Raw genomic sequence first — 20,392 nt, 5'->3', positions numbered from 1 at the left:
AGAAGTTTAAGCTCTAGATGGGTTTCTTCTAATGGTTTTTGGTTACGTAAGGCCATAGCTGGGTTTGGGTCCAGGACCATTAAACATGGTAGATTGAATGCGGAAAATTTCAGCCCAAAATGCTTGAGCCTGTGGACCGGTCCACCAGTTATGGTGATGTGTGCCTGTATCTGAAAGCAGGTGGGGGAGTAATTTGGAAGAAATTTGGCGATCTGGGTTGGATGTCCAGCAACGTTCATATAGAAGACATTACCCGCGCTCAAGGCAGTAATAAGATTCAAGACACCTCGAGGGTTGTGTGGGACCCCTAATGTACAGGAAGGCAGGACTTCGGTGAGGAACAATTCCCTCACTCAGGACAGGAAGACGGCTTCTCCCCCGTGTGAGATCTCTGATGTTTGTAAAGATGGGACTTCCTAGAAAAACATGTTGCGCACTCAGGACAGGAATACGGCTTCTCCCCCGTGTGAGACTTCTGATGTGTGACAAGTTGTGATTTTCGTACAAAACATTTGCCACACTCATGACAGGAATGTGGCTTCTCCCCTGTGTGAGATCTCTGATGTGTGTAAAGATGGGCTATCTGTGAAAAACATTTCCCACACTCGGAACAGGAATACGGCTTCTCACCCGTGTGCAATCTCTGATGTGTGGAAAGAGTGGACTTGCTTGAAAACCATTTCCCGCACTCAGGACAGGAATATGGCTTTTCACCCGTGTGAGAGCCCTGATGTAGGGCAAGTTGTGATTTTCGTACAAAACATTTGCCGCACTCAGGACAGGAATATGGCTTCTCCCCCGTGTGCGATCTCTGATGTGTGTAAAGATGGGCTATCTGTGAAAAACATTTCCCACACTCGGGACAGGAATACGGCTTCTCCCCCGTGTGTGATCTCTGATGTCTAAAAAGACTGGACTTCAAGGAAAAACATTTCCCACACTCAGAACAGGAAAATGGCTTCTCCTCGGTGTGGGACCTCTGATGTTTGACAAGTTCTGATTTTATCGCAAAACATTTCCCACATTCAGAACAGGAATACGGTTTTTCACCCGTGTGCGATCTCTGATGTCTAAAAAGACTGGATTTCAAAGAAAAACATTTCCAGCACTCAGAACAGGAAAATGGCTTCTCCTCTATGTGAGACCTCTGATGTGTGACAAGTTCTGATTTTATTGCAAAACATTTCACACATTCAGGACAGGAATACGGCTTCTCTCCTGTGTGAGATCTCTGATGTCTGTTAAGATTGAACTTCCCTGAAAAACATTTCCCGCACTCAGAACAAGAATATGACTTTTCTTCTGTGTGAAATCTATGATGTAGGGAAAGATGGGCTTTCTTAAAAAAACATTTACCGCACTCAGGAAAGGAATACGGCTTCTCAACTGTGTGAGATCTTTTATGCTCATCAAGATTGAATTTAAAATGGAAACTCTTCCGGCACTCAGGACAAGAAAACTTCTTATCTGTTGGAAGGAGGGCACTGTCCCTCACAGTCTGAGGTTCCTCAGGATAAGAGGAATACGATGGTCCGGCACTGTCCCTCACAGTCTGAGGTTCCTCAGGATAAGAGGAATACGATGGTCCGGCACCGTCCCTCACAGTCTGAGGTTCCTCAGGATAAGAGGAATACGATGGTCCATCTACACTGTGTGGTGCCGGATGGACATTTGAGGTAGCCGGCTTTTCTCCTGGACTATACTGTGTGATGTCCTCATCTTCTACTTTACAGTCTGGAGACAAAGTGAGACAATCCTCTGAGGTTTTCCTCATCTCCCGTCCATCTACTAAAATAGAAATACAAAGATTATTACTAGACATCAGCAGATTGGTTCCCCTAAACCAGGACTCCGCCCACATCAGACAGCTTTGTCTCTGAGGATCTTACAATTCCCCCCTCAAGGTAACTAGTAAATGGGTCCTCTGATCTCCTACCAGTTCATTTCTTTATTCATGGACCTTAGTCAGAGAGTGAGGAAACAACGAGAACTGTCTTTTATAGGAGTGACAGTGATGAGGGGATTATAGGACGAGTGTCCCCTCCCCCTCTATCACTCATTGCCATCTTCCCAACACAAGAAGTCCCGCACTTCCTTATTTAGTCCATGATTTAGTCATGAATAACAGCGGGACTGAGCCCCACCAGAGGTCAGAGAGTGAGGATGGGGGGAGAACAACCAAGATGAAGACTGGACTGATCCTGAAGACCATATATATCTCTGGGGAAGTCCAATCAGGATGCAATGCATCAGATGGGAGTGGTTTGAGGACATCATCACGTTGGGCGGAGTGCCCTCAAGTTACACTGAGACTGATGCTTGGGGAATCTGCAGTGATTGTGTGTATTCAATGCTGGATTGCTTTTTTAACCTTGTGAGTGCTTTTCTTATCCATGTAATAAATATAACAGTGAGCACTATGGAGTCTCTTCATCTCTAGTAGCAGGAGCTGGCTACCTAAAGAGGAGGCTCCGCCTACATGTACCTGAAGGAGTGTGATTTCATGCTGGGTGTGTCCTCTTGGTATGGAGCAATGGGGTCCATCTGAAGAGGTGAGAGTATTATTTGTGCACTTTAATGAGAGACACTTTCATAGTCCGTTTATAGTATTTGCTATAAGGTTTGTTCACAAGGAGTGCTGCACTATTATTTTATAGAATGTACAAAACAGAATATATAGTGCAGGGGTCAGGAGTATGTAATATACAACATAGAGTATATAGTGCAGGGGTCAGGAGTAAATAATGTACAATATAGAGTATATAGTGCAGGGGTCAGGAGTATGTAATGTACAACAAAGAGTATATAGTGCAGAGGTGAGGAGTAAGTAATGTACAAAACAGAATATATAGTGCAGGGGTCAGGAGTATGTAATATACAACATAGAGTATATAGTGCAGGGGTCAGGAGTATGTAATGTACAATATAGAGTATATAGTGCAGGGGTCAGGAGTATGTAATGTACAACATAGAGTATATAGTGCAGGGGTCAGGAGTATGTAATGTACAACATAGAGTATATAGTGCAGGGGTCTGGCGTATGTAATGTACAATATAGAGCAGGGCTTAAAATTTCCAGTCCTGAGCTACTAGCCAGGCCTTAAGAGTTACTCACCACCAGTTGCCCCACCCAACCCCTACCCTACCCTGCCCCTAAACTTGCCCTCCTAGGTTATCTCATGAAATGGCACTGTTAAATGTTTTTATGTAGAATTACGTTACAAAAATAAATATTAAAAACCACAACTTTAACAATATTAATATCAAGCAGATTTTATTAATCTGACCGTTATAAATAAAATAAGGATAAAATATGATTGGTTACTATAGGCACTGTGGGGAAATACAGGAATACAGGACGGGGAACACAGCTCAGGAAAGTGACCTGGGGAATACAGGCTGATATCACCCAGTCCCCACCCTACTCTGGACCAATCAGTGAGCAGTATGGGTGGAGGAATGGATTTAGTGTTAATGACCCACCTGTGCTGATCTCTGTAGGAGTGTCCTCCTCTATAAATGTCCCCGTTATTCCATCCTCCTCCATAGACTGCTGATCATCCCTCACATACGTCTCTTCTTCTTCTGCTTTAACCTCAACTTTTATATCTATCAGATCTTCACCCTAAACCAAGAGAAGGAGATAAAATATTATATGTAAAATAGAAGTGAAGCACTGCCCCCATAGGGACTGCCAGTTATTCTACGGGTCCTCCTGAGTTACCAACATACAGTCATGACAGATACAAGTTTCTAATTTCTTCTCGTCAGCTCACTCCAATAATCAATCCAGGGGTATTTGGTTGTTGTGTGGATTATTGTAAAATGGGGATAGAAGAAGGAATTAGTGAGATACTCCAGTTTAAGTATAGACAATGTTTGAGGATTCCTATCTTTTGATATAGCCAGGCTATTGATTCACCCCGCCACTATGGATGAACTTGGATTCAGTCTTTTTTTCCCCAAGACGACTCGGTGAACAGAAAGTTATCTTCAGGACACTCTCCCTAGTATCCTCTTCCTCTGCTGACACCCATCCACTGACTATCCTACAAGAAGGGGTGGCCCCCCTCAGGTCAGGCCCCTTGACACGAGTTCCTGTACTCATGACACTGCAGTCCCAGGGTCTCCAATGTCTCCCCTCTCAGTCAGCTTTCCTGGACCTCTCGGTTCAGCTCCTCTCTACCGCTCCTCTGGTCCTCAGGACTACCTCCTGCAACCACATGACACCTCTACAGAGGAGGAGGCGATCGCCCCCTCCCTCTGGAACTCTGCTCTCCAGCCAATGACCCCACAGCACATATGCTCTTGGCTTTTATACAGTATACCAGAATGCACCCAGGCGACCTGCCACTGCCAATCACCAGGACTGTAACAAAATCCTATGCATCAATTGGTCAGGTTTCCTCCCACTGTCTAACATGCCTCCCTATTGAACCAGAGTGAAACACTCTTCAGACTGAATGAATCGCAGACCTCACTAACAGATTCTGCTCCCTGATAGGCAGAGAGCAACACAGATTTACAGATCTCAAAACTATACTTCTCTCACTAGCACCTACCTAGGAGGGTGCTACACTCACCCCCCGCCAAACCGAGCCATGTCCTCACTAGCACCTACCTAGGAGGGTGCTACACTCACCCCCCACCAAACCGAGCCATGTCCTCACTATCACCTACCTAGGAGGGTGCTACACTCACCCCCCGCCAAACCGAGCCATGTCCTCACTAGCACCTACCTAGGAGGGTGCTACACTCACCCCCCACCAAACCGAGCCATGTCCTCACTAACACCTACCTAGGAGGGTGCTACACTCACCCCCCACCAAACTGAGCCATGTCCTCACTAACACCTACCTAGGAGGGCGCTATATAAGCTTTAACACTTGTAAGATCACGTAAACAATTCCACACATCTTCTCTATGAGTCCGTGTTTTATAAGCTCCATTCCACCAACCTTGTAACAGTGAGGGATGGTTTGACCTTCATGTGTGGAATCCCCGGAATACAGAGGACGGGGACATCTCTCTGGTGGGTTTCTGGTATTAGGTGGCTCCATCATATCCTTGTGTCCTTCTGAAAACTCCTCCATCACTCCGTACTCCTCATCCTCCTCTTTATACTCTTCTTTTACAACAATATTATCCTTGGGGTTTTTGTTCTAAAATATATAATAATACATTAATAGTAACAAACATGATTGTATAACAATTTTAATTACCAATATTTGTTCCTCATCTACCTGATGATGGTGAGGGATGGTGTGACCTTCCTGTGTGGAATCCCGGGAATACAGAGGACGGGGACATCTCTCTGGTGGGTTTCTGTGGTTGGAAGAGACCACCATAGTGTCCTGGTACAGATCTTTGTGTCCCTTTAGAAACTCTGACTCCTCCATCACCCCATCCTCATCATCCTCCTCTTTTATCTCTTCTTTAACCTCAACTTTAGAATCTCTCAGGTTTCCACTCTGAATATATAATAAAAATGACATCAATGGTAACAATGCAGATAATGTACAGATCCTAATGATACTATCAGTGATTGTTCCTCATCTACCTGATGATGGTGAGGGATGGTGTGACCTTCCTGTGTGGAATCCCGGGAATACAGAGGACGGGGACATCTCTCTGGTGGGTTCCCATTACTGGATCCATCTGTAGGAAACACACACACTGACTGAATACATTGTTTCTATGTGTTTATCAGATGATCGGGGATCTAGGTGGAGCCTCCGTACTGCTCTCTCCTTTACAATAAAGTCTCCTCTTACCCGGTGATGTGAGGGGCGGCTGATTCTCCATCATGACGTCCTTGTAGAGATCCTGGTGTCCTTCTAAATACTCCTACATAAAGAGATAGATAGTGACACCACTTAGGAACCTGATACTTACATTGATACAGTCACCATAAAGACACAACTCTTGGCCCAGAATTCCCAGCACCGCTCACCTCTCCTGTCAGCAGCTCCATCATCTTCTTGGTGACTTCTAGAATCTTCTGCATGTTGTGTCTCTCAGGTTTTAGGGAGTCACATGGAGGCACTGTGATGGTCATATGATCACCTGACTTCAGAAGAGGAAATCTCTGTATTGGAGAACCAATAGGAATATCATGTTAGAATCCCAGAATCCTCCTCACCTCTCCGGTTAGGTCTGTGTTTTATTAATAGAGATAAGAGTGATGTCATGTGACCTCCCAGAATCCTCCTCACCTCTCCGGTCAGTAGGTAGATGATCTCCAGGGTGAGGTTTAGTATCCTCGCAGTCATGCGACTCCGGTCCTCCTTCATCCTCATTCGTTCTATACAGCTAGACAAGTAAAGATGATAAATGATTACTAAAATATATGCATAAGTGGTGAAATATTCTGACCCTGAAGGGGTTAATCTAGGTTTCCACACTATATATGAGTGTATCATCATCTGCTGGAGATAAAAGACATCACAGTGACTATGGAGGAAGAGGACGGACATGACGGGGGGGGTTACTGGGTGTAAATAAGATCTTATTACCTCCTCTGCTGCCACTTCCAGCAACGTCTCCTCTCTACTTCCTCCCAAATGACCTTTCACCCAGAACTTCCTATTTATACCTGACATCACTTCCTGTCTTCAATAGAGACTTCCTGTCTGGGCAGAAATGAGATCACCACCTTGTGGAGCTCAGAGGTACTGCAGCCCAGAGAAATTTCTCGTAGTGAGAACACGGCCTTGTGCTGTGTGTGTATGTACTGTATATCCTTATAGACAGGGCTTTTTTTCAGCGGGAACTCCACCACCTTTGACTCAGGCCCTCTGCTCCCTGCTCATCACTATCACTTGTAAACACAGGGTCGTGGTTGAGTTCCTGCTCCTTTTTTCTGAGAAAAAAAGCCCTGCTTATAGATGGGTCATCTCCACTCCCACCAAGGGGGAGAGAAATATATTACTGCCTAGTCCAGCCTTTCTCAGCCAGGGCTTCTCCAAAGGGTTCTAGGGGTTCCATGAGCAATGAACAATTTCTGTCTCTCAGTAACAACTGACATCAATGATCTGTAAGGTGGGGGGGGGGGGGTCTTTCCACTGATGAGTATGTAAGGGGGTCCTTGGTCCTTCTCCCATTGGTCTCACAAATGTAATGGACTGCTACAATGATCACTGATATAGGAAGGTCCTTCTCCATTTGGTCACCAATGTAAGGAACCACGACACTGACCACTGATATGAGGAGTCCATCTGATGCCGCCAGGTTGCACCTCAGACTATTCAGGAGCTCAGTGATGCCCTGGTCCAGATCTGGGAGGAAATACCCCAGGACACCATCCGTCATCTCATTAGGAGCGCCCCGACGTTGTCAGGCATACATACAAGCACGTGGGGGGCCATACAAATTACTGAGGACCATTCTGAGGTCCTGCAATGACATTTCAGCAAAATGGACTCGCCTGCTGCATCATTTTTTCACTTTGAATTCAGCCCTCTGTAGGGTGATAATTTTAATTTCCATCAAACAATGCGGCATCCTTTCCTTTCTAACACATTACCCAGTCCATACCAGTATAGATCCTAAAACATTACCCAGTCCATACCAGTATAGATCCTAAAACATTACCCAGTCCATACCAGTATAGATCCCAACACATTACCCAGTCCATACCAGTATAGATCCTAACACATTACCCAGTCCATACCAGTATAGATCCTAACACATTACCCAGTCTACACCAGTATAGATCCTAACACATTACCCAGTCCATACCAGTATGGATCCTAACACATTACCCAGTTCATACCAGTATAGATCCTAACACATTACCCAGTCCATACCAGTATGGATCCTAACACATTACCCAGTCCATACCACTATAGATCCTAACACATCACCCAGTCCACACCAGTATAGATCCAAACACATCCCCCAGTCCATACCAGTATAGATCCTAACACATTCCCCAGTCCATACCACTATAGATCCTAACACAATACCCAGTCCATACCAGTATAGATATTCAGCATGAGATTTTTCCCCATTGAGATCTGATTTGTTTTCAAAGTGTTCCTTTCATTTTTTTGAGCAGTGTAGATATTTTTTCAAACTTTGGCTGTGTCGCCCCCCCCCCCCCACTGTGTTTGGCAGGAACCGTGAATCATAAATAAAGGCAATATTCATACCGCTTCTATGTATCACAGCTTCCTGCTTTCTTTGGTTCCCTGAAAGTCCTTACAATTTAAGCAAAGGGGTAGGGATCGCTAATGACAGCTTGGGGTGCCATCGTTCAGCTAGTGGTACCATCAAGTACACTGTACCCCATACTCATTCATGTAGGGGGTGGTATCTGGAGACCCTTCAATATTTAAATAGGGCTTCCAGATTCTGATAAGCCCTCTGCCCACAGACCCCCCCCAGCACAACCACCGGCCAGGGTTGTTGGAAAGAGGCCCTTATCCTCATCAACATTGGGACAAGATACTTTGCAAGGTGGGTCTACCCTGCAGGGGCCCCCCCTATGTTCAGATCATGTGGCCTAGTATGGTTTAGGACACACTTGCTTTCCCCTTACTTCGCCAGTAAAGATGCATATTTGGATTAGTTATTATTATTATTTGTTTCTTTGTGGGGACCCCCTTAAAATCCATAGTGGACTCAAAGCTTCTCCTTCGGGCACTGGCCATCCCACCCCCCATGCTATTTTTTTATACCTCTAAACCTTTTTACCGATTAGCCAAGAAAATGGGCATTTTTTAATCTGTTTCTATTGATCTCAATAGGGTTCGGCTCCCGATCTTCTCTGTAGTTTACCAAACCCTGTTTGAATTGAGCCCAGAGCAGTTTGGCTCATCACTAGTAGAGAGCTGATACACTCCTGACCACTACACTCTGTACCCTGGGCTGTATATGATATACTCCTGACCACTGCACTCTGTACCCTGGGCTGTATATGATATACTCCTGACCACTGCGCTCTGTACCCAGGGCTGTATATTATATACTCCTGACCACTGCACTCTGTACCCTGGGCTATATATGATTTACTCCTGACCACTGCACTCTGTACCCTGGGCTTTTTTATGATATACTCCTGGCCACTGCACTCTGTACCCTGGGCTGTATAGGACATACTCCTGACCCCTGCATCCTTTATGCTATATTGTAGGACAGTTGCTGGTTGCTCAGTAGTCAGGATGTTATTGAAGATCTTCCTGAAGGTCGGCTGAGTGTAGAAAAGCATATCTGATGGAAGAGTTCCATTATTACCAATGATTGTGCTGAGGTTTGTGTGTGTCTGTTAGACTCTCTATTGTGGCTCAGTCATTTTTTTTTTACTTTGAGAACGCAAGGCTGAACCCCCCTCAAGAAAAAAAAATTACTACAAACCTGCACTATACTGCCTGGAGCCCATTGGTGGATCCCCCTAGATCTGACAGTAAATGAGGCCCGTAATCAGTAAGTAAGAGTAAGGCCAGAAATCTGCTTCATGATTGGACATAAGGATCCTTCCTCCTCTCATTCCTGGGTATGGAAATCAATGATATTACCAGTTCGGTATCAGAGTATCAGCAAACTCGAGGATTAGATATTTTAGAGCCAATGGTGGAAATTGCCAAACACCAAACTACGAGGCTCAGGGAAACCGTCCCCAACCTACCTACAATGGTGGAATCCTTTGTCCCAGAGACCAGCAGTACCCTTCAGGAACATTCTGGTGAGAAATAAGTGCACTCTCAGACATCATGGGAAGCTTTATAAACTCTACACTAGTCACTAGATGTCTTCCCCAGACCCCCCACTATGTTCTCTCGGTCCCAATATCCCACCTGCAGGCCCAGCACTGGCATGGTGGGTGCTGTCAGTTAGAGGAGAGAGAGACCAGAGAAAATCCGCTCGCTGATCACCCCTCACTAGAATGAACCCGGAAGTGATGTGTATTCGGTCACTTCCAGGTTCAGTGCCATCATTCCTGACCACTGTGGATGGAGAAGCTGTGAATGGAGCCCAGTCTGTTCTCCATTATCTTCAGTGGAGGGCAGGAGACCCATGAGGGACCTAATAGACCCACATTGGAGAGAACCTGTCACAAAAAAATTCTAACAGTCAATTTTCTTTTTTTTTTTATTGCAATAAAGTTAAAAAAAAAAGTTGGAAAACATTCACGTTACCCACCAAGCACCTAACCACTTGCCGACCGCTCACTGTGCCTCTACTGCGGCACAGTGGCTCGTTATCGTCCAGCGACGTAGACCTATGTCGCTGGACTCCTCCCCCTGTAGGCGGCGCTCGCGCGCCGCCGGAGGCGCGCTCCCGCTGTTTTCATTCACAGCGGGAGTCGGGCCAGGGGAGGAGCGGCGGCGATCGCCGCTGCTCTTCCCCGATTGTCAGGAAATCTAGTTTGGAGATCCGCCCGCCTGTGTAAACAGAGCGGGCGGATCTCCTAAGTGACAGGGAGTAACAGATCGGAGTGTTCAGCATAGCTGGACATCCGATCTGTCCCTGACTCACTCAGTCACCTCCCCCCCACACGTCAGTAAGCTCCAGGCATACATTAACCCCTCCCTCTCCAATAAAATTAACCCCTTCCCTGCCAGTGTCATTTTTACAGTAACAGTGCATATGTATAGCACTGATTACTGTAGTAATGTCACTGGTACCCCCAAAAGTGTCAAAAATGTCAGTCAAGGGTCCGATCTGTCCGCCGCAATGTCGCAGTCCCGCAAAAAAAAAAAAAAAAAATTTGCAGATCGCCGCCATTACTCGTTAAAAAAAAAAAACACCAAAAATTACAGAAATCTTTCCCTTAGTTAGTAAACGCAATAACTTTTGCGCAAACCAATCAAAATACGCTTATTGAGATTTTTTTTTACCAAACATATGTAGCAGAAAACAAATTGGCCAAAAATTTAAAAAAAATTAGATTTTTACATATTTTTTTGGAGGAATTTCATATAAAAAATGTTAAAAATATTGTTAATTTTTCAAAACTTACGCTCTTTTTTTGTTTATAGCGCAAAAAGTAAAAATCGCACAGGTGATCAAATACCACCAAAAGAAAGCTCTGTTTGTGGGAAAAAAAGGACGTAAATTTCGTTTTGGCTACGGCGACGCACGACCGCGCAATTGTCAGTTAAAGTCGCACAGCGCCGAATTGCAAAAAGTGGCCTGGACGTAAGACAGCAAAACCCTCCGGTGGTAAAGTGGTTAAACTACCCCCCAAAATATTGGAGGCCCCATGTCCATAAACGCCATGTCACGGGCACCTAAATACAAAAAGTTGATGTCCAAATTCAGTATTTTGGTTTTGAATCAGTGGTTGGTGTAATATTGTTGGTTTATGTTCTTCGATGTCTACTGTACTCATTAGTGCATGGGTAGAATATCTCCGGTATTTGTAGGAAACCATGCCTGATGGAGGAAACCAAGGGGTCAATGTACAGAAGATTTGTTGGATGAGTGTGACAAGCATTAGCCCAGCTGGGATCAATTCTGTCCATATTGTAACTGACAGAGTGATTTCCTAAGATTGTCGGCTCCATCTGGTGGCCACAATGAAATTCCTCCATCTGTAAAAATATTGTGATACAGAATGATGGAGGCGATGATCAGAGAAAATCAATGAGTTATATAAAATATGGCCGATATTCGGCAAACCTGTGCCACATTCCATCAACTCTTTGTTTTCATTTTCATAATAGACCTCTAAGTCTCTCCCGCACAAAATGTACTCAGCCAATGAAAGGTAAGGACTCCATTTTTATTTTTCTCCTACTATCAATGGCCAACACGGGACAACACTTCATCCATGTCTTTGGTGATCTCTGATCTCCTTATGAAGGGTTTCTTACATGATGAAGATCAGCCATGGAGTATATCTGAGGAGTATATCAGGGTGTGCTTCTTCCACACATATCCACCAACATTCATATAGAAGAGATTTCCCGCACTCAAGGCACTAATACACCTTGAGAGTTGTGTGGGACCCCTGATGTACAGGAAGGCTGGACTTCATTGAGGAGCCTCAGTGAGATCCCTCACTCAGGATCGGAAAGTGGCTTCTCCCCCGTGTGAGATCTCTGATGTGTGGATAGATGGGACTTTCTAGTAAAGCATTTCCCGCACTCAGGACAGGAGTACGGCTTCTCACCCGTGTGAGACCTCTGATGCAAGACAAGATGTGATTTTCGTACAAAACATTTCCCGCACTCAGGACAGGAATACGGCTTCTCCCCTGTATGCAATCTCTGATGTCTGGAAAGAGTGTACTTCTGTGAAAAACATCTCCCGCATTCAGAGCAGGAATACGGCTTCTCCCCCGTGTGAGATCTCTGATGATTAAAAAGATGGGGCTTCGATGAAAAACATTTCCCGCACTCAGAACAGGAAAATGGCTTCTCCTTCGTGTGAGACCTCTGATGTATGACAAGTTTTGATTTTACTGCGAAACATTTCCCGCATTCAGAACAGGAGTACGGTTTCTCACCCGTGTGAGATTTCTGGTGTATAATAAGACTGGACTTCGCTGAAAAACACTTCCCGCACTCAGAACAGAAAAATGGCTTCTCTTCCGTGTGAGACCTCTGATGTACGACAAGTTTTGATTTTACTGCGTACGATTTCCCGCATTCAGAACAGGAGTACGGTTTCTCATCCGTGTGCAATTTCTGATGCATATAAAGATGGGACTTCGATGAAAAACATTTTCCGCACTCAGAACAGGTAAATGGCTTCTCTCCTGTGTGAGACATCTGATGTATGACAAGTGGCAATTTTTTTCCAAAACATTTCCCGCACTCAGAACAAGAATACAGCTTTTTTTCCATGTGAGATCTCTGATGGTTGTTAAGACCGAACTTCCCCGAAAAACATTTCCCGCACTCAGAACAAGAATACGGCTTTTCTTCTGCATGAGATTTCTGATGTAGGGAAAGATGGGCTTTCTTTAAAAAACATTTCCCGCACTCAGGACAGGAAAGTGGCTTCTCAACTGTGTGAGATCTTTTATGCTCATCAAGATTGAATTTAAAAAAGAAACTCTTCCCGCACTCAGGACAGGAAAACCTCTTATCTGTTGGAAGGACAGCACCGTCCCTCACAATCTGAGGTTCCTCAGGATAAGAGGAATACGATGGTCCGGCACAGTCCCTCACAGTCTGAGGTTCCTCAGGATAAGAGGAATACGATGATCCGGCACCGTCCCTCACAGTCTGAGGTTCCTCAGGATAAGAGGAATACGATGGTCCGCCACTGTCCCTCACAGTCTGAGGTTCCTCAGGATAAGAGGAATACGATGGTCCGGCACTGTCCCTCACAGTCTGAGGTTCCTCAGGATAAGAGGAATACGATGGTCCGCCACTGTCCCTCACAGTCTGAGGTTCCTCAGGATAAGAGGAATACGATGGTCCGGCACTGTCCCTCACAGTCTGAGGTTCCTCAGGATAAGAGGAATACGATGGTCCGCCACTGTCCCTCACAGTCTGAGGTTCCTCAGGATAAGAGGAATACGATGGTCCATCTACACTGTGTGGTTCCGGATGGACATTTGAGGTAGCCGGGTTTTCTCCTGGACTATACTGTGTGATGTCCTCATCTTCTACTTTACAGTCTGGAGACAAAGTGAGACAATCCTCTGAGGTTTTCCTCATCTCCCGTCCATCTACTAAAATAGAAATACAAAGATTATTACCAGACATCAGCAGATTGGTTCCCCTAAACCAGGACTCCGCCCACATCAGACAGCTTTGTCTCTGAGGATCTTACAATTCCCCCCTCAAGGTAACTAGTAAATGGGTCCTCTGATCTCCTACCAGTTCCTTTCTTTATTCATGGACCTTAGTCAGAGAGTGAGGAAACAACGAGAACTGTCTTTTATAGGAGTGACAGTGATGAGGGGATTACAGGACGAGTGTCCCCTCTATCACTTATTGCCATCTTTCCAACACAAGAAGTCCTGCACTTCCTTATTTAGTCCATGATTTAGTCATGAATAACAACGGGGCTGAGCCCCACCAGAGGTCAGAGAGTGAAGATGGGGGGAGAACAACCAAGATAAAGACTGGACAGATCCTGAAGTCTATATATACTTCAGGGGAAGTCCAATAAGGATGTAATGCATCAGATGGGAGTGGTTTGAGGATGTCATAACGCTAGGCGGAGTGCCCTCAAGTTACACTGAGACTGATGCTTGGGGATCTTACATTCCAACCCTCAAGGTAACAGGTAAATGGGTTCTGAGGAACCTTTATGTCCATTACTGGTATTTTATGTAAAAACACCCAGCTATGCACTCAGGAGTTGGAGACAGCTATGCTTCAGGCGAGGGGCAACTATGCAGCTGATCCCACCCAGCATAATCGGGAGACTTGGTTATGGAAATGTAGGGAGTATGAGCTTCGGCTCCTAGACCTTACTAAAAGGAAGATACTTTAGACCAACAAAAACATTTTTGAACATGGTAACAAGGCTGGGCGCTTACTTGCTTATTTGGCCAGACCTGACTCCACCCCCCACTTCTATCTCCCGTATTTGCCGGTCTACCGGCCATATTAGTGCCACCCCCGCACAAGATCCTGGATGCTTTCATGTCCTTCTACTCCTCTCTTTATACCTCTACCGGTAACTGTGACGACCAACAATTGTTTGATGATGTAACTCAGGAGCCTCTTCCCTCCCTGTCCTCACGTAAGCGGGAAGCCTTAGGGCCAGTTCACACCGCATGCGATCGAGAGTGGGGTTTTTTTTGCGCATCAAAAACACATGGAAAGTAGGTTATATGGTTTCCAATGGCAGAGTTCTCACCAGTGTGATCAGCTCCAGGGGAAAAATAAAAGTAGAACATCCTTCTTTTTTTTTGCCCTGGATCGTGGTAAAATGCATCAAAAACGTATTGAAATGCACCTAAGCATGCTGGAACACACATGTCCTTATTTAGGGGCCAGGTGAGTCCATAGAAACGCAGTCCGGATACGTTCCAATTGCTTTTCTGCATTCGTGTTTTTGGTGCGTTCCAGTGGGTTTTTCCCCCACCTTATAGAAGTTCCAGTGCGTTTTTTGGTGTGTTTTTCAAGCAACACCAAAATAAAAGAGTAAAATACAAGTACATCATTAAAACCCTCAAATGGTCGGTTCTCTGGAGATATGACACATAAATCCATGACACATAAATCCATAAACTAATCAGGAGGCTCGTTATAGATAGTAGTAAGAGAATTTTTCAAATCGGATATAAAAATTGGATTTTTGACTCACCGTAAAATCCATTTCTCGGATGTTCATTGATGGACACAGCTCCTGATCTTCATAACTATTGGGTTATACTGCCCCCTACAGGAATAGGACACTAGGCAGAAAAAAGTCTGGCTACGCCTATGGGCAGTCCCAGGGGGGTATACTCCAATAATGAACATCAGAGAAAGTCAAAAATCCCATTTTCTCTTTCGTTCATTGATGGACACAGCTTTAGATCTTCATAACCGTTGGGACGTCCCAAAGCAGTGTTCAACATGAGGGGTGGGAACAGCAAAAAAAAAATTCCCAAGGCTAAACTGTAGCCAACCAGGCAACAGGAGCTCAACCAAAAAAAAAAAAAAACTGTAGCCCACCTAAAAAAACAATACACCCTCAAAGAGGATCAGGTCCTCTCTCAGCAGCCTGCAAAACCTTGTGGCCAAAAGAAGCATCTGTAGATGCCAACACATCCACTTTATAAAACTTTGTGCACCGACGACCAGGTGGCCGCCTTGCAAACCTGCGTCACTGACGCCTGATGATGGAAAGCCCAGGAGGCACCAAGCGCCCTCGTAGGGTGCGCCTTGACAGGGAAAGGAGGAACCTGACCCCTGATGGAATAGGCCTGAATCACTGTCTGTCTGATCCATCTGGAAATGATCGCAGAGGAAGTGGACAACCCTTTACGAGGCCCATTCGTGGGTACTGAGACTCCGTAGCTGCAAGGTACACCCTAATTGCCCGCACCACATCCAAGGCATGAAAGGCAATTTCCTTCAGATTTTTTAGGCCTGGGACACAGGGAAGGTAACACAATGTCTTCATTCTAATGAAAAGCAGAGACAACCTTTGGAAGGAATGACGGACAGGGGCGAAGAACCACCTTATCTCTGTGAATCACCGGGTAAGGTGAATGACAGGATAACTCCGCCAGTTCCGACACCCTGCATACAAAAGGTGATAGCCACCAAAAGGGTCACCTTCTCGGACAGCGTAAGTAGGGGAATCTCCTGAAGATTTTCAAAAGGGAGGCTTCTGGAAGACTCGAAGCACCAAATTGAGGTCCCAAGGTGGCAACGGAGCCCGCACTGGAGGAACCAAATGTTGGACACCCTAAAAAAAAGGTACGCACCAGGGAGTGATTTGGTCAAAAGAACGTTGAAAGAAGACTGCCAAAGTCAACAACTGACCCTTGATGGTACTCAAGGCCAATTTCTGTTTAACCCCCCCGTTGAAGGAAGGTCAAGATCCGAGCCACCTAGGAGGAGCGAGGATGAACCTCAAGTGACTCACATCACGCAATGTACGTCTTCCATGTACGATGGTAGATCCTCCTAGAAGTAGATAGCCTATCTTTTAACAGTGTAGGAATCACTGACTCAGATAAACCTCTAACCTTCAGCACCTGGCGTACAACAGCCAAGCCATCAAAGCCAGCGACTGTAAAGCAGGATGGAAGATCGGTCCATGGGACAGCAGATACTCAGAGAGGAAGCTTCCAAGGAACGTGGGCAACCAGCCGCACAAGACCGGCGTACCAAGCCTGGCGAGGCCAGTCTGGAGCCACTAAGATGATCGGAATCCCTTCTGCCTCGAACCTGTGTAGAAGTCTTGGCAGAAGCTTGAGCGGAGGGAAGGCGTAAATCAGATGATACTGACCCATGGGGCCACCAGCGCATCCGTGGCGTCTGCCAGAGGATCTCGTGACCGAGCCACAAACCTCTTCAACTTTCTGTTGAGCCGAAACACCAACAGATTCACCTCGGAGGTGCCCCACTGGAGTCACAACTGATGAAACACCTCCGGATGAAGGGACCACTCCCCTTGGTCCAACGCCTGCCGACTGAGGTAATCCGCCTGCCAGTTTTCCACCCCGAGAATGTGTAAGGCGGAGAGGGCTGTAACGAACCGCTCTGCCCATCTTAGAATGCCGGCTATCTCCAGAGCCGCCAGGACACTTCTGTGCCCCCTTGGTGATTGACATAAGCCACGGCTGTGGCATTGTCTGATTGAATGCGCACTGGACAACCCTGAAGACGATCCGTCTAATGGTCCAGACACAGTCTGATCGCTCGGAGTTCCAAGATAAACTAATAATGCTTCTCTCCCACGACAAAGCGGAGAAAGCACTGGTGACCGGCACATATCGGAATATGAAGGTAAGCATCCTTGATGTCGATAGAGGCAAGAAAATCCCGCTGACGCAGGGGTGCCACCACCATGCAAATGGACTCCATTCTGAACTTCTGCACCCGCACAAAGCAGTTCAGCGCCTTGAGCTCCAGGATTGGACGCACTTTGCCTAACTTCCTGGGAACTGTTAACAGGTTTGAGTAAAAACCCTGAAAACGGTCCGAAGTCGGAAAAGTGACAATCACCGCTTGATGTAACAGGTCTTGTACCGCCATAAACAGACCCTGTAAACGGTCCGGAGACAGGCGCAAGTTGGAAGGAAAGAACCTTGCCGGGGGACAAGAGCGAAACTCGACTTCGTGGACCTTCTTGTCTTGCACCAGGGAAGTCCACGTGTCCGAAAATCAGTGAAGACGTCCCCCCACCCCCCGATATGGGTTGGAGCGCACCTTCATGCTGAAGGAGCCTTGCCCACGGGTCTGGTGAAGCCTGCACTCGGCTGCTGAAGGAGCCTTGCCCAGGGGTCTGGCGATGCCTGCATTTGGCTTGCCAGGCCAGGTTTATTTGGATCCTCCTGGGGGAGGCCCTGAAAGGCTTTGATCCCTTGTCAGTCGAAAAAACTTCTTATGAGCCAAGAAGGAAGGCCCACGTCTATGACAAGGTTCCTTGCCCTTAGTAGTCTGCGGAAGGTACTCTTCCCCCCTGTGAGACCTTTTATGATGTCATCCAGGGTAGCTCCAAACAGGCGATCTCCTTGAAAAGGAAGATCAGTCAAGGCCTTTTTTAAGCCCCGTACACACGAGTCGAAATTTGGCCAGGAATTTTCGTCCGACGACCGATCTGCCGATTTTCGGCTTGTTAGTATGATGCTTCCGACAACCGACTCCCACTTTTCGGCCAAATAAATCCTGGTGTGCAGGCTATATAATTTTTGTCGACCATCAAAACACGTCTGATTTTTGTCTCATTAGTACAGATTTCGATGGGGAAAAATCTTATGAGCAAGACTAGGCATGCTCAGAGATGAAAGAACACATAGAAAGCAATCCAACACATGACATCACTTCTAAAATAGAATTCTGTCATGCGGGAAAATTCATGTGCAGTCTAGAGCACATTCCAACCAACAGACACCACTCTGGACAAAAGATGGACGACCGGTCGGCGGAAATTCGTTGCGTGTGTACGAGGCTTTAGAAGTCTGGTCCTCAGACCAGCATTTTAGCCAAAAGACACGCTGAAGGACCACTGCCTGAAACAGAGAGCCGAGCCACTAGGGGAGCCGCATCCAAAGAGGCATCACAGATAAACTGCAGCCCCTGGACCAGCTGGTCCGCCAGCTCAGCAAAGGCAGGGGGGAGTTGTTCTTCCTCCAGGCCACGGCGTAAATACTTAGTCCACTCGATCAGAATTTGCGACACCAGGGCAATGGTGAAAACCGGCCTCAGTGCCGAACCAGCCAGAGTGTACATAGTGCGGGCCACAGCCTCTGCCTTCCTATCAGCCGAATCCCTAAAGGCCGGGGACTCTTCAACCGGAATCATGGTTGCCTTGGTCAATCTGGAAACCGGAGGGTTCAATACCAGTGGAACAGTCCACTTCCTAAGAAGGGACTCCTCATAGGGGTAACACCTAGTAAAGCGCTTCGGGACCCCACGGGGACGCTTTGGTCATCCCCAATCTTTAGCAACAATTCTGTCAAAATAGGTGGGGAAGGGAAACACCTTTGCCGCTCTGGATGGCTTGTGAGTGCCAAAGGGAATGTTGCGCAGAGGTCTTACAAGCACAATTTTGGAAAAAATACATTTTAGAATTTAAAAATAAAAAAAACAGTAAAGTTAGCCCAATTATTTTCTATAATAATATGAAAGATGATGTTACGTCGAGTAAATAGATACCCAACATGTCATGCTTCAAAGTTGCGCACGCTCGTGGAATGGCGATAAATATTGGTACTTAAAAATCTCCATAGGTGACATTTTAAAATGTTCTACAGTTTACCAGGTTAGAGTTACAGAGGAGGTCTAGGGTTAGAATTATTACTCTCGCTCCAACGGTCATAGCGATACCTCACATGTGTGGTTTGAAAACCGTTTACATATGTGGGCGGGACTTGCGTATGCGTTCAGGTCCGACCGCGAGCTCGGAGGGACGGGCGCTTTACATTTTTTTTTTTCCTTATTTATTATACCTTTATTTCTTATTTTTACACTGTCCCTTTAAAAAAACTTTTTATCACTTTTTTTCTATTACAAAGAATGTAAGCATCTCTTGTAATAGAAATAAGCAGGTCAGGTCCTCTTTAATGTGAGATCTGGGGTCAAAAAGACCTCACATCTCACATCTACACTAAAAAGCAAAAAAAAAAGGCATTTTTTTATCATGAAAAAAAAATGGGCTCTCTAAAGCCCCGTACACACGATCAGATTATCGAACGATCTGTCGTCCGTTTTTTGTGGCAAGCTAGTCTAATGTGGAAAGTGAAGAGGTTTTTTTCATACGAATTTTCCCGTACGACAGAATTCTACTTCAGAAGTGATGTCATGTGTTGGATTGCTTTGTATGCGTTCTTTCATCTCTGAGCATGCCTAGTCTTGCTCATAAGATTTTTTTTCCCTCGAAATCTGTACTAATGAGACGAAAATCGGACGTGTGTTGACGGACAACAAAAATTATATAGCCTGCACTTCTCGATTTTGTCAGCCGAAAAGTCGGAGTCGGCTGTCGAAAGCACCATACTATCAATCCGAAAATCGGCAGATCGGTCGTCGGACGAAATTTCCCTCTCCGAATTTCTTATCGTGTGTACGGGGCTTAAGGCTTTTGGGAGGAAGGGGATTACAGGCTGATATCCCCCAGTCCCCGCCCTACTCTGGACCAATCAGTGAGCAGTATGGGTGGAGGAATGTATTTAGTGTTAATGACCCACCTGTGCTGATCTCTGTAGGAGTGTCCTCCTCTATAAATGTCCCCGTTATTCCATCCTCCTCCATAGACTGCTGATCATCCCTCACATACGTCTCTTCTTCTTCTGATTTAACCTCAAATTCTATATCGATTG

At 45.9% G+C, this 20,392-nt stretch overlaps 5 protein-coding genes across 5 annotated transcripts in view; 1 reads left to right on the top strand and 4 right to left on the bottom strand.

Moving 5' to 3' along the window:
- Nucleotides 1-2,544, bottom strand: part of LOC309564078 (uncharacterized protein) — a gene marked incomplete at both ends in the record, with an annotated part of 46,592 nt that extends 44,048 nt beyond the window's left edge. The window contains 2 exons of the mRNA XM_082268706.1: nt 474-1,313; nt 2,486-2,544. Of these exons, the coding sequence (XP_082124832.1) occupies nt 474-1,313; nt 2,486-2,544 (899 nt within the window). The remainder of the gene's footprint in view (nt 1-473; nt 1,314-2,485) is intronic.
- The window catches only part of LOC309564465 (uncharacterized protein), a gene marked incomplete at both ends in the record, with an annotated part of 1,172,539 nt that overhangs the window by 1,050,839 nt on the left and 101,308 nt on the right, over nt 1-20,392 (top strand).
- LOC309564074 (uncharacterized protein) overlaps nt 1-20,392 on the bottom strand; it is a gene marked incomplete at both ends in the record, with an annotated part of 288,253 nt that overhangs the window by 194,356 nt on the left and 73,505 nt on the right. The window contains one exon of the mRNA XM_082268699.1: nt 12,010-12,706. Coding sequence (XP_082124825.1) covers nt 12,010-12,706 — 697 coding nt within the window. The remainder of the gene's footprint in view (nt 1-12,009; nt 12,707-20,392) is intronic.
- LOC309562941 (uncharacterized protein) lies at nt 3,212-5,143 on the bottom strand. The gene is made up of 2 exons (XM_082267269.1): nt 4,959-5,143; nt 3,212-3,625 (listed from the first exon to the last, which is right to left on the bottom strand). Exons 1-2 carry the CDS (start codon nt 5,091-5,093, stop codon nt 3,422-3,424), a joined length of 339 nt encoding a protein of 112 aa, XP_082123395.1. The 5' UTR covers nt 5,094-5,143; the 3' UTR covers nt 3,212-3,421.
- Nucleotides 5,132-9,712, bottom strand: LOC309564077 (uncharacterized protein; the record flags this gene model as incomplete). The annotated part of the gene is made up of 7 exons (XM_082268705.1): nt 5,132-5,162; nt 5,362-5,471; nt 5,561-5,658; nt 5,775-5,847; nt 5,954-6,088; nt 6,216-6,312; nt 9,633-9,712. 7 exons carry the CDS (start codon nt 9,710-9,712, stop codon nt 5,132-5,134), a joined length of 624 nt encoding a protein of 207 aa, XP_082124831.1.

The sequence above is a fragment of the Pelophylax lessonae genome, assembly GCF_965119305.1.
Source record: "Pelophylax lessonae genome assembly, chromosome: 9".
NCBI classification, from domain to species: Eukaryota; Metazoa; Chordata; class Amphibia; order Anura; family Ranidae; genus Pelophylax; species Pelophylax lessonae.
Note: the sequence above shows the minus strand (reverse complement) of the source record. Positions and strands in the feature narration are given on the sequence as shown.

Excerpts from the sequence above, each read along its gene's own strand:
- LOC309562941 (XM_082267269.1), bottom strand. The coding sequence starts at position 5,093 with ATGGAGGAGTTTTCAGAAGGACACAAGGATATGATGGAGCCACCTAAT. Across the intron at positions 3,626-4,958 it reads CCATCCCTCACTGTTACAAG|GGTGAAGATCTGATAGATAT; the intron begins GTTGGTGGAATG and ends CTCTTGGTTTAG.